This window comes from Procambarus clarkii, chromosome 43 (genome assembly GCF_040958095.1).
Source record: "Procambarus clarkii isolate CNS0578487 chromosome 43, FALCON_Pclarkii_2.0, whole genome shotgun sequence".
NCBI classification, from domain to species: domain Eukaryota; kingdom Metazoa; phylum Arthropoda; class Malacostraca; order Decapoda; family Cambaridae; genus Procambarus; species Procambarus clarkii.
The window spans coordinates 23,387,827-23,402,056 of NC_091192.1; the positions used below are offsets into that span (position 1 = coordinate 23,387,827).

General features: G+C 43.7%; 1 protein-coding gene across 1 annotated transcript in view; it reads left to right on the forward strand.

Annotated features, from left to right (window-relative positions):
- The window catches only part of LOC123752860 (uncharacterized), a 40,393-nt gene that overhangs the window by 22,402 nt on the left and 3,761 nt on the right, over positions 1–14,230 (forward strand). The window contains exon 3 of the mRNA XM_045734889.2: positions 3,239–3,387. Coding sequence (XP_045590845.2) covers positions 3,239–3,387 — 149 coding nt within the window. The remainder of the gene's footprint in view (positions 1–3,238; positions 3,388–14,230) is intronic.

Sequence of the window (14,230 nt, forward strand, 5' to 3'; positions counted from 1 at the left end):
AGGAAACAAATGGGGGTAGAGTTTCTTTCATTTTGATGCCCCTGTTCACCTTATCAGTAAATAGGTACCTGGGAGATAGAATGCTGCTTCCTGGGGGATGTGTAACAAAAATGAGGCCTGGTCGAGGACCGGGCCGCGAGGACACTAAGCCCCGAAATCATCTCAAGATAACCTCAAGGCTTGAGTGAAGGAAATGAGTGTAAATTATGAGACTCCGAACCTACTCATCTGACACAATAGGCAAAAACAATGTTTCGGTCATTATCGAGACTTGACGGATCGAAACATCGTCACCTTCTTTATGTCTGGTTTGATTGTGATGTGTGTGTCTATGTATGTATTAACACGATGTACTGAACGGGGTGAGAATAGCTTGAGCTACCTCATCCCTTTGTGTGTATTTTACCTCAATAAACTTATTTCAATTTCAATTTCAATTTCTTTATGTCCAGATATGTGGCTTGTGGGTCCCACTTCCAGCCCCGTTATTGTCACTCACCTTCTGCCAGTGTAGCACTTATATTTATGATTTGTTTTTTAACATTTTTATATTTCCTGATATCCAGAATGAGTAGCTTTTTTTTTTTCTACCAACCCAACGTTCCTCTCTCGATCGACTGGTCACCTGCGTCACGCATTGCTGCGTCACGCATTGTTACACCTTGTTACGGTCAGTATCTGGCGGTGTGTGCGTCTCATCTTCTTGCGTCACATCTTATAGACAGTAAACAAGTTGAATGCTTTAAAAGGAGGAGGAGGTCGTGGAAGCCACCTCCAGCCACAACTTTAAAACCAGACTCGACAAAGCGCTCGAACATCAAGGAAAATTATAATAAAATGCAACAGGTTCAAACAAGGCCATTAGGCTGGACATTAAGAGCTTGACCTCACTTCCGTGAGTATATTGTTAGGTAAACACTGTTAGGTGAATGAACATCAACTCGTCAGAGCACCCATTTAAAACGAACCTTTAGGGGGTTTGTGACCGGTTTTAAGTGAACCCTTCCTGCCGTGAATGGCCTTGTTTTGGTTGTAAATGTGTTGATGTAAATTGTTGATGTTGTTGTAAATGTGTAAATGCGTTGTTCCGTCATTCGTCTCCGCTTTCCCACTCCCGGGGTTCGACCTTCGTACGTGTTTCGTTGAAATGTGTTATCTTAACGTGATCATTTCTTCCCCTGGCTATCCTCAGGGGGTCACTACTTTTGATATCTTTCTCTTGCATGTTACTAAGTCAATCAACACTTCTGTGTTAATCAACACAATTTCTCCTCTCAATATTACCCATTTGCTCCATCTACTAATCTACTTCTTCCTCATCTTTTACACCTCCATTACCACATTTTCTTTGCTGCTTTCTACCATCACTCAACTATTATCTTCCTCATCTTCCTCCCTTTTCATTAACGGTGTTCTCCTCTTTCTTCCCCGTCTTGTTGACCCGTCTCAGGACTCCGGCGTCACTCACCCCGTGAAGGACCGTCGCTTTCTTTAATTTGGTTTATTCTCTAGAAATTGTAAAAATCTCAATCCTCCATTTTCTATGATATATTTTGTTTGTTTTGGAATTATGGTATTTTAATCTTTGTTTTAATACACACACACACACACACACACACACACACACACACACACACACACACACACACACACACACACACACACACACACACACACACACACACACACATTACTAAATATGCTAATTGACACAATCCGGGATTTAAATTCATATTACACAATCCACTACTATTAATGCACAAAGGTTAAAGTACATTTTGTTCAATAACAGATTAACGCTCAATAGTTTTCACTCGGGGTGGACGGTAGAGCGACGGTCTCGCTTCATGCAGGTCGGCGTTCAATCCCCGACCGTGCTTTCCTAAATCCTTATCCTGTTCCCTTCCAAGTGCTATATAGCTGTAATGGCTCGGCGCTTTCCCCTGATAATTCCTTCCCTCCGGCGGGTTTTCAAATGTGTTGATGTTAACAAGATTGTTACTGCTGATTAACTCTTAAATTGCTTTAATTTTGTAATTTCATTAAAGTTTACATAAAAACACGGAATTAATGTATATATATATTGTGTGTTTAAGTTGGTGCTTGTGGTAGTGGTGGTGGTGGTAGTGGTGGTGGTGGTGGTAGTGGTGGTGGTAGTGGTGGTGGTGGTGGTGGTGGTGGTGGTGGTGAAAGTTGGTGCTTGTGGTGGTGGTGGTGGTGGTGGTGGTGGTGGTGCTTGTGGTGGTGGTAGTGGTGGTGGTGAAAGTTGGTGCTTGTGGTAGTTGTGGTGGTGGTGGTGGTGGTGGTGAAAGTTGGTGCTTGTGGTAGTTGTGGTGGTGGTGGTGGTGGTGGTGCTTGTGGTAGTGGTGGTGGTGGTGGTGGTGAAAGTTGGTGCCTGTGGAAGGGAGTCAGAGCGAGGCGGACCAGGAAGTGGAATAGGAGTTGGTGTTGTTGGTGCACCTTTAATTATCTGACGCATTCATGCACATGTACACACGCACACGCACACTCACACGCACACACAGAAGACAGAAGAGTTAGGGGGGACATGATCACCACATTCAAGATTCTCAAGGGAATTGATAGGGTAGATAAAGACAGGCTATTTAACACAAGGGGAACACGCACAAGGGGACACAAGTGGAAACTGAGTGCCCAAATGAGCCACAGAGATATTAGAAAGAACTTTTTTAGTGTCAGAGTGGCTGACAAATGGAATGCATTAGGAAGCAATGTGGTGGAGGCTGACTCCATACACAGTTTCAAGTGTAGATATGATAGAGCCCAATAGGCTCAGGAACCTGTACAACTGTTGATTGATGGTTGAGAGGCGGGACCAAAGAGCCAGAGCTCAACCCCCGCAAGCACAACTAGGTGAGTACAACTAGGTGAGTACACACACACACGCACACACACACACACACACACACACACACACACACACGCACACACACAGACACACACACACTCACACACACACACACACACACACACACACACACACACACACACACACACACACACACACACACACACACACACACAATAGGACCTGTATGAAATCAAAGAGAAGACGCAAAAGAGCATGAAAGAAAAATAGAGAACACAGAACAGAAGAAAATCTCAATACATACCAAGAAGCCGCTAATGAGTACACAGAAACTAGGAGAGTGACAAAGAGGCAGGAGGAGAATGACACTGTATACAGGACTAAGGTCCAGCTAAAACTGTTCCACAGTTACATTAGGAGGAATATGACTTTAAATGATCAAGTTATCGGACTTGACAGGAGTGAGGGAGGACACGAGGAAAGTGATAAAGAGGAAGACGAAGAACTTAAGCTTTCCAGGAAGTTCTCAAACTGGAACGTGAGCTCAAACAGAACCGGCAAGTCCACCGGAAAACCTCACTGAAATAATGATGAAACCACAAGAAGAAAATAATCAACTATAGGAACTGCTTGAACAAATAAAAAAAGTAGTACAAGACAAAATATCATCTTGGATACTTGAAGAAGCAGCTGAAGCATTATACAGTCTATTTGTCATAATAATTAATTCGTCTTTAGAAAGGGGGAGAACTTCCTGACTGCTGGAAAAGGGCTAAAGTCGTACAAGAAATGGGGAAGACAGAAACACTTAAACTACAAACCCGTATCACTAGCAAGTGTCCCTTACAAGTTGAGTGAGGGACTGATGTGAAGCAGGCCAGTAGAACATTTAGAAGTGATCAACTTTGTCTGAAGGCACCAGCACGGCTTTAGTAAAGGAAAGTCCTGCTTGGTAAACTTACTAGAGTTCTACAACAAGATGACAGAAATCAAAGAAGAGAGAGAAGGATGGGCAGACTGCATATTCCTCGACTGCCAGGAAGCATTTGATACAGTCCTGCCCGAAAGACTACTACTTAAATTAGAGAAGCAGGCTAGCGTATTGAGAAGAGTCCTAAGGTGGGTCAGAGAGTATCTCTCTGGAAGGAAGCAAAGGGTTATAGTGAGGGACAGAGACATCAGAGTGGAGAGAGGTTACAAGTGGAGTTCCGCAAGGGTCGGTTATAGGGCCCATCCTGTTTCTGATATATGCCATCGACCTGCAGATGATACAAAACTAATAAGAAGACTCAGGACAGAGATAGAGTATGAGGCATTGCAAACGGATTTGGACATACTCCAGAAGTGGTTTGAAAAATGGCTGCTAGAATTTAACCCAGTCAAATGCAAAGTTATGATGATTGTATCAGGAGTACGAAGACCAGTACAGTAGTATAGGATGAAAGAAAACCTAATTCTTTAGTCAAGAGAGTAGAAAGACCTGGAAGATGACATAACACCATATCTGATGCCCGAAGCCCACATTAGCAGAACAACACGTCAGCAAATGGCATACTGGCCAATGTCCGTGTGTCCGTGTTCAGAAACCTGAACAAAAGGGCTTTCCGGACTCCTACATACAGCGAAGGTGAGACCCACGCTCGAATATGCATCCCCAGCATGGAATCCGTACCTGAAAAAAGGATAAAGAGAATCTAGGAAAGGTCCAAAGACATGCAACGAAGGTAAATGGAATGTCTTTCTCCATACCTCAAAAGGATTGAGGTATGGAGAAAGACTGAGAAAACTGGATCTTACCACACTGTTGAACGCAATCTTGAGTTATGAAATTCGTCCCTTCAAAGTGTCATTAGACGAGAACTCTTGGATGAATTTGAAGAAAGTATAACAGTGCAAACTGTAACTAACAGGTCCATTGTTCATAACAATAAAATGTGTGAAGTAAAACATGTGAATGGGGCAAGTAACAAAGTCAGCAGACTAACAGATGTTGTCACAGCTCGAATAAGACTTGGCTTCAGGTATCTTTGGCAGTTCGGCTTGTATAGACGCTAAACTCAGGTTGTATGAAATGGTAAACCATCTTATTACTAAGGATAAAACACCTGAAATTCTTGCACTGTATCCATATTTCTCTTCCAGTAGTTAGATGGCAATATGGTTAAGAATCAAGTAGTGTATTGTGAAGAATAATGATAACAAACAGCGCTTTCCTGTGACCCTGTAATATCATAGTTCAAATAATTATGTATTAGCGAAAAGACCTGCCGTAAATGTACAATTTACGTTGCGAAAAGTGATGTAATTTGAAAGCAATTCGTCCTTTTTCAAATTGCATCGCCTGTATGCGCCTCGGCCAAATACCGACGTAATTCAAAATGAGACATGGTAACTGGATTTAAACCCGGACAAATGCAAGGTAATGAGAAGAATGGAGAAGAGAAGTAGTGTCTTAAAAAAAATGTGAAATTAGAGGACATATCGGTATGCCTCGCTGGAGCAGAAAAGTGTCTTGCACTTAACTCATATTGCACAAGTAAACTGGAGAACATCAGCGGCATACGAAGAAAGTGTCGAACTTAAGATTAATTTTAGGAACATTTAACACATGAAATCTAACACGGCGTATGCTAGCCAGCTTTGAGAAGGAATTCGAACATCAGGAAATTTGAATTATAACTCATCAGGGAGCCGGTCGGCCGAGCGGACAGCACGCTGGACTTCTGATCCTGTGGTCCCGGGTTTGATCCCGGACGCCAGCGAGAAACAATGGGCAGAGTTTCTTTCACCCTATGCCCCTGTTACCTAGCAGTAAAATAGGTACCTGGATGTTAGTCAGCTGTCACGGGCTGCTTCCTGGGGGTGCAGGCCTGGTCGAGGACCGGGCCGCGGGGACACTAAAGCCCCGAAATCATCTCAAGATAAACTTAAGAAGAAGGTACAACCAGACGGGAATTAGACCACTTTCTTGTAGTCACTGTTAGTTAAGCAATGTTAGGTAAGCACTACAACCACCACCACCACCACCACACAGCACAACCACCACAAACCACAACTACCACTATAGCCACCACCACCACCACCACCACCACACAGCACAACCACCACAAACCACAACTACCACTATAGCCACCACCACCACCACCACCACCACACAGCACAACCACCACAAACCACAACTACCACTATAGCCGCCACCACCACCACCACCACCACACAGCACAACCACCACAAACCACAACTACCACTATAGCCACCACCACCACCACCACCACCACTACAGCATATCCCAAACAGCCTGTTAAACCGAGCTTGTTCAGTAATATTTAACCACGTGTGTGTGAGTGTGTGTGTGTGTGTGTGTGTGTGTGTGTGTGTGTGTGTGTGTGTGTGTGTGTGTGTGTGTGTATGTGTGTGTGTGTGTGTGTATGTGTGTGTGTGTGTGTGTGTGTGTGTGTGTGTGTATGTGTGTGTGTGTGTGTGTATGTGTGTGTGTGTGTGTGTGTGTGTGTGTGTATGTGTGTGTGTGTGTGTGTGTGTGTGTGTGTGTGTGTGTGTGTGTGTGTGTGTGTGTGTGTGTGTATGTGTGTGTGTGTGTGTGTATGTGTGTGTGTGTGTATGTGTGTGTGTGTGTGTGTATGTGTGTGTGTGTGTGTGTGTGTGTGTGTGTGTGTGTGTGTGTGTGTGTGTGTGTGTGTGTGTGTGTGTGTGTGTGTGTTTCAATATTCAACATAACCTTTTTTGTGGCCAAGTTGCAAATTATTCACCTACATGTTTTTTTTGTTGCAAACGCAACAAAAACAGGAGGTGGAGGTAAATATGTATTGTCTTATGTGTTGTATTATGTGTTCTCCAGCTTTTTATGCTCTCACACGAGTTTTTCATATTATTAATTTATTCTGTTTTATCTTCCGTTTTTCCGTTTTACTTTGATATAACAAAAAAATTAATCAATTATAGTTTTTTTTATTAATTTTATACAGTATTTTCTATATAAATTTAATAAATACTTTAAAATTACTTTTAATTTCGATCTTAACTGCAACAGACAGTAGAGGAATTTGTATTATAAATCAGTGAATAGATTGTGATCATACTTAAGAAATATCATTTTAGTTAAAGAGATATTTGATTCCTTATTTGTGATTGAAATTAGAATTGAGAGCGTGTTACTTGTTGCTTCAGGTAAGGAGCTGCCCTAAGGGCCAGGCTGTGACTCATACGTCAGGCTGCGAGCAGCCGCGTCCAACAGCCTGGTTGATCAGTCCAGCAACCAGGAGGCCTGGTCGACGACCGGGCCGCGGGGATGCTAAGCCCCGGAAGCACCTCAAGGTAAGGAACCCTCTGCTCGGGGCCATCTGCTTGGGTAAGTATACTAAGTCAGTCATCTTGTTGGGGACAGTTAGAGTATGGTGGAGTGAAATGGTCATCTTAAGAGCAAGTGCTTAACCATGGTAGATCAACTGGGTGATCGCACACACACACACACACACACACAGACACACACACACACACACACACACACACACACACACACACACATACACACACACACACACACACACACACACACACACACACACACACACACACACACATACACAAGTCCTCTACCATACATCACATCAGTAATGATGATCTCTGCGGTCGTTAGAAGGAAGACAAATGGAACCTTGTTGATGTTACGGGCATCCCTCTCCCTTATTGTTCCTGCTCCTGTTGCTCCTGTTGTTGATGCTGTTGTTGATGTTACGGGCATCCCTCTCCCTTATTGTTCCTGCTCCTGTTGCTCCTGTTGTTGATGTTGTTGTTGATGTTGTTGTCTGTTGCTGCTTCAGTACTGTTGTTGTAGCCACTATTGTAATGCTGTTGTTACTTAGCACGTGCACGCCAACTGGCGTCTACCTCTCTACGACTCACACACTGCATCGATCACAGAGCATGTGATGCAAATTGTGGCCTTTTGTCCAGACACTTATCTAGCGGAGTCAGACAAAATACCCGCCAGCGCCACCTACACCTCTGGGGGAGTACCTTTTCCAGACGACTCAATTCCTTTTACTGTCAAAAATACATTCTCCCTCCGCGTGACTAATACACCAAGGTAATTAAATTACCTTAAGGATATCCTAATAATGCACCCAGAGTCTGCTAGAGCAGACTACTGATCACGTGTCTCTGTATGACTAACCTTCCTGTGTGTTGGGGATTTTTAGTACAGCGTAGCTAGTTCTTGACACACGCTGTACTCCCCTTCGTATAGTCTAGGGCAGCTAGTTCTTGACACACACTGTACTCCCCTTCATATAGTCTAGGGCAGCTAGTTCTTGACACACACTGTACTCCCCTTCATATAGTCTAGGGCAGCTAGTTCTTGACACACACTGTACTCCCCTTCATATAGTCTAGGGTAGCTAGTTCTTGACACACAGTGTACTCCCCTTCGTATAGTCTAGGGTAGCTAGTTCTTGACACACACTGTACTCCCCTTCATATAGTCTAGGACAGCTAGTTCTTGACACACACTGTAGTCCCCTTCATATAGTCTAGGGCAGCTAGTTCTTGACACACACTGTACTCCCCTTCATATAATCTAGGGCAGCTAGTTCTTGACACACTCTGTACTCCCCATCATATAGTCTAGGGCAGCTAGTTCTTGACACACGCTGTACTCCCCTTCAGATAGTCTAGGGCAGCTAGTTCTTGACACACACTGTACTCCCCTTCATATAGTCTAGGGCAGCTAGTTCTTGACACACACTGTACTCCCCTTCATATAGTCTAGGGCAGCTGCACATATGCATATGTACCTAAATGTGTAAATAAAAAAATGAAAAAGAATAAAAATAATAATAATAATAATAATAATAATAATAATAATAATAATAATAATAATAATAATAAAAACACAAATAAATGTAATAATTATGAAATTACTAATAATGTTACTGTATATACTGACATTAATGCAAATAACAATTAAAGAGATACAAATTAAGATAATTACTATGAAAGATACAAATTCTGATTATAAATAATTAACTATCATAACGACTGAGACCAATAAAAAATAATTATGTAGATACAGATATAAAAAATAATAATAATTAGAGAAAAGCCAGCATTACCATAATAAGAGCGGGTTGGTACACCAGTACCACGTAATTTCACCGTCTCCAATAAGCCCGCCTTTGACATGAATAGTTTCTTCTCTCGTAATTCAAGACAGGAGAAAAAAAAAAGGAAATAATGAAACAGGATCCTCATTAAAGACTCGCGCCCAACTAATTCCAACTTTTCAAATCAGGTTCCTCAATTAAGTATTCCAATTAGCTAAAATGAACAGGTACGTGTCGGGATTTCCAAAGAAAAAAGGAAGGAAAAGTCGAATAGGTGTTTTTTTTGGTGTGTGGGGGGGGGGGGAGAGAAGGGGGGAGGAGGGGGGTAAGACCTCTCAGAGGATGGAGGGGGGTGAGTTGGGGGGGTGACGTGATTGGGGGGGGGAAGGGGAGGGGGGTTATCTCAACATATAAAACTGAACCTGTAATTAGAAAACGTGATGAAACACTCACTGTATTTTGAAAAATAGAAAAATAATCAGCTTAAGTCTGTGACTGTGTGTGTGAGGTCTTTGGTCTCTCAAGAGTAAATCTGAAAAAAAAATGGGTTTTGACCTTCAAGTTGTTGTGTCATAAAGGTGAAAGTCACACGCCCATAACCAAGAGAAGAGAGTCATATATGTCCTGAGTAAAACTCATGTCAGATATGTATTCCAAGCTCTAATATGGATTGAATAACTCACCCTCGTATCCCATTTTCTTTGAAAGAAGTTCCAGGAGCTCCCGAAAATAATATTCTCTCTCTCTGGAGGCTTAGTGTGTATTTGTGTGTGTGTATAATGATTTACCATTTGTATCTGCAGAATCGAGCTATTAGCTCTTGGACCCCACCTGTCTAACAATTTATTTTTCCTCTGTTATGTCTGCTACATATATTGACCAGACCACACACTAGAAAGTGAAGGGACGACAACGACGTTTCGGTCCGTCCTGGACCATTCTCAAGTCGATTGTGATATCTCTTCCCCCTCAGACCCATCCCTCATGCCCTTCTCTCATTCCTCTTCCTTCCCTCTACCCCTTCCCTGATGCCCTTCCGTCATCCCCTTCCCTCATGCCTTTCCCTCATCCCCTTTTCTAACCCTTATAATTAAATCATTCTCTCAACCCCTCCCACGTGGAAAAGGAAAGAATAATAGGGGGCAGAGGGATGAGAAGTAGAGGAAAGGGGCCAGAGGGGTTGGGAGAGAGAGAGAGAGAGAGAGAGAGAGAGAGAGAGAGAGAGAGAGAGAGAGAGAGAGAGAGAGAGAGAGGGAGAGAGAGAGAGAGAGAGAGAGAGAGAGAGAGAGAGAGAGAGAGAGAGAGAGAGAGGGAGAGAGAGAGAGAGAGAGAGAGAGAGAGAGAGAGAGAGAGAGAGAGAGAGAGAGAGAGGAGAGAGAGAGAGAGAGAGAGAGAGAGAGAGAGAGAGAGAGAGAGAGAGAGAGAGAGAGAGAGAGAGAGAGAGAGAGAGAGAGAGAGAGAGAGAGAGAGAGAGAGAGAGAGAGAGAGAGAGAGAGGGAGAGAGAGAGAGAGAGAGAGAGAGAGAGAGAGAGAGAGAGAGAGAGAGAGAGAGAGAGAGAGAGAGAGAGGAGAATAGTATTAGGACAACTAGGAATGTGAGTAAATCAGTAATAGCAAGAACCTGTTGTACAATAATAAACCCCACATTGTTTGAGTTAGGAAAACACTATTTATAAAATAAAATATAGGTACAGTTCTTAGAAGATTCCCCCCATTTTGCACCTGCAAGGTAACGAAAGTTTAGGGGCTGGTAAATGTTAGTGTTCTCGTTTGATAAGCTGTTTGTTCACTTGAGACAGTTAAGCAAGTCCCAGCTGTGTCTGGGTACAAGTGACAGGATGAACAACCCAGCGGGTTTTCTTCCTATTGGGGAGTGTTGTACATGCTGCTATGGCGGTGTGTCCACTCACAGGATGAGTGACGCTGCCCAATACTGTCACTATGGCGGTGTGTCCACTCACAGGATGAGTGACGCTGCCCAATACTGTCACTATGGCGGTGTGTTCACTCACAGGATGAGTGGCGCTGCCCAATACTGTCACTATGGCGGTGTGTCCACTCACAGGATGAGTGGCGCTGCCCAATACTGTCACTATGGCGGTGTGTCCACTCACAGGATGAGTGACGCTGCCCAATACTGTCACTATGGCGGTGTGTTCACTCACAGGATGAGTGGCGCTGCCCAATACTGTCACTATGGCGGTGTGTCCACTCACAGGATAAGTGACGCTGCCCAATACTGTCACTATGGCGGTGTGTCCACTCACAGGATGAGTGGCGCTGCCCAATACTGTCACTATGGCTGTGTGTCCACTCACAGGATGAGTGGCGCTGCCCAATACTGTCACTATGGCGGTGTGGCCACTCACAGGATGGGTGTCGCTGCCCAATACTGTCACTATGGCGGTGTGTCCACTCACAGGATGAGTGACGCTGCCCAATACTGTCACTATGGCGGTGTGTCCACTCACAGGATGAGTGGCGCTGCCCAATACTGTCACTATGGCGGTGTGTCCACTCACAGGATGAGTGGCGCTGCCCAATACTGTCACTATGGCGGTGTGTCCACTCATAGGATGAGTGACGCTGCCCAATACTGTCACTATGGCGGTGTGTCCACTCACAGGATGAGTGGCGCTGCCCAATACTGTCACTATGGCGGTGTGTCCACTCATAGGATGAGTGACGCTGCCTAATACTGTCACTATGGCGGTGTGTCCACTCACAGGATGAGTGACGCTGCCCAATACTGTCACTATGGCGGTGTGTCCACTCACAGGATGAGTGGCGCTGCCCAATACTGTCACTATGGCGGTGTGTCCACTCATAGGATGAGTGACGCTGCCCAATACTGTCACTATGGCGGTGTGTCCACTCACAGGATGAGTGGCGCTGCCCAATACTGTCACTATGGCGGTGTGTCCACTCACAGGATGAGTGGCGCTGCCCAATACTGTCACTATGGCGGGGTGTCCACTCACAGGATGAGTGACGCTGCCCAATACTGTCACTATGGCGGTGTGTCCACTCACAGGATGAGTGGCACTGCCCAATGCTGTCACTATGGCGGTGTGTCCACTCACAGGATGAGTGACCCCTTTGCGCATAACATTACAGGCGGTAATATCCCATGACAAAACCCCTTTATCTTCTCTTAAATAACCCCTTTTCTCCCCTTTCCCCTTCCATTAGGTTATCTACTTTCTTTCCTTCTTCCTTTCCATCCTCTGTTTCTGTTCCCCAATCCTCTATATCTCTCTCATTGTCCTCCATAAATCGTTTATATTCATTTTCTCCCCATTTTCATTTCTCTTCCTTATAATTCCTTACCCTTAATCTTCAGCATTATCTCGGTTTTTATTAAAAAGTTTATAATTTGTAATTACTATGATCAGTCAGGCTGTTAATATCACCATTTCCTTGCATATAGGAATGTTTTTAGAAACTTTCCTTAACTAACTCTTTTTATTAAAGCATAACCAGGAATTAAAGTTTTTTTTAATTTTGTATATATGTAAATATTTATGAATGAAATTTTTTTTTCAGTTTTCATTCACCATTGACACCACTACTACCACCACTACTACCACCACTACCACCACTACTACCACCACTACTACCACCATCTCAAATATCACCACCACTACCACCATCACAATTATCACTACCACTACCACCACCACCACCACCACCACCACTACCACCACCACAATTATCACCACCACAATTATCACCACCACAATTATCACCACCACAATTATCACCACCACCACCATCACCACAACACCATCACTATCGTCTAGATGTTTGGGTAGCCACCTGGTACTCACGTAGTTGTGCGTGCGGGAGTTGAGCTTCGGCTCTGGTCCCGCCTCTTAACCATCAATCAACTGGTGTACAGGTTCTAACTGAGCCTTTTGGGCACTATCATATCTACATTTGAAATTGTGTATGGAGTCTGCCTCCACCACATCACTTTCTATTGCTTTCCGTTTGTTAACTACTCCGGCACAGAAAACATTCTTTAAAATTTCTCTGTGGCTCATATAGGTAGTTTCTACCAGCGTCCACTTGTTCGTGTACTAAATTGTTTCTTTATGTACCCCTGGAAATTCTTTTGAGTATTTTGTATGGGGTAATCATGTCTTCCCTAACTCTTCTGTCTTTCATTGCCGTGAGTTTTAATTCTGTGAATGCCATTACACCTGTTGTTCTCGTTCCTTGCATCGGGTGCCATTATTCTTTCACCCCTTGTCATGTCACTCTGAATGGGTACCCTTTTTGTATCCCATTATCTTTATCACTTTGCTCGTCTATGTTAGAATTTTCTCTTCTTTAGCTTTGTTCGTGAATATTTTCTTTTTCTGATCGTTGTCCTTGATGTAGTAGTCTAGCCTGATAACTTTCTCTATGTTCGACTCTCTCCATCGGTAACAAATCTTCAGGAGCCAGATTCATGAAAGGACTTACGCAAGCACTTACGAACCTGTACATCTTTTCTCAATCTTTGGCGGCGGTGTTTCCAATTATTAAACAGTTAATGAGCTCCGAAGCACCAGGAAGCTGTTTGTAACAATAACAACAGTTGATTGGCAAGTTTTCATGCTTGTAAACTGTTTAATAAATGTAACCAAAGCCGTCAAAGATTGAGGAAAGATGTACACGTTCGTAAGTATTTGCGTAAGTGCTTTCGTGAATCTGGCCCCTCAGGATCTTAGTCACTGCCGCTTTGTTCTTAGCTTCCCACTCCTCCTGACTGGAACCTTCTTGTTACGACTACTGCTCTTGTCCTTCCCAGCAGCTGACTAGCACAGCATGCTGCTTTCTGGTAAATGCAGAAGACGAGACACAGGGACGTGACTGAGGATATCATATCTAAACTACACGTCAGAAAATGAAGAAATGACGACGGTTCGTTCCCTCCTGGACCGTTATCAGAAAGGTCTGAAACGTCGTCTTTTTCTTCATTTTCTGATGTGTGGTTTGGATAGCCTGTGAAGTGTCTGCTTTCATGGCAACTTCCTTCACTGCGGCCGTAGCTTTTGGGCTCTTCCCAAGTATTTCTGTAAATGTGGCTTGTGCTTGTGGCTTGTACTTGTGGCTTGTTCATTAGTACATTCCCAGCTTCCTGAGGGATGGTTGTGGTCTGGTAGTGAGTCTGAGCAGGTTGTCTCTGTGACTTTTTATCTCCTCTTCTACTACTCTCAGTCCCTTTAGTAGGCTGCTTATTGTTTCCCTTGATTCTTTTAGTTCCTTTTTTATTTCTCCTCATACTCAGGTG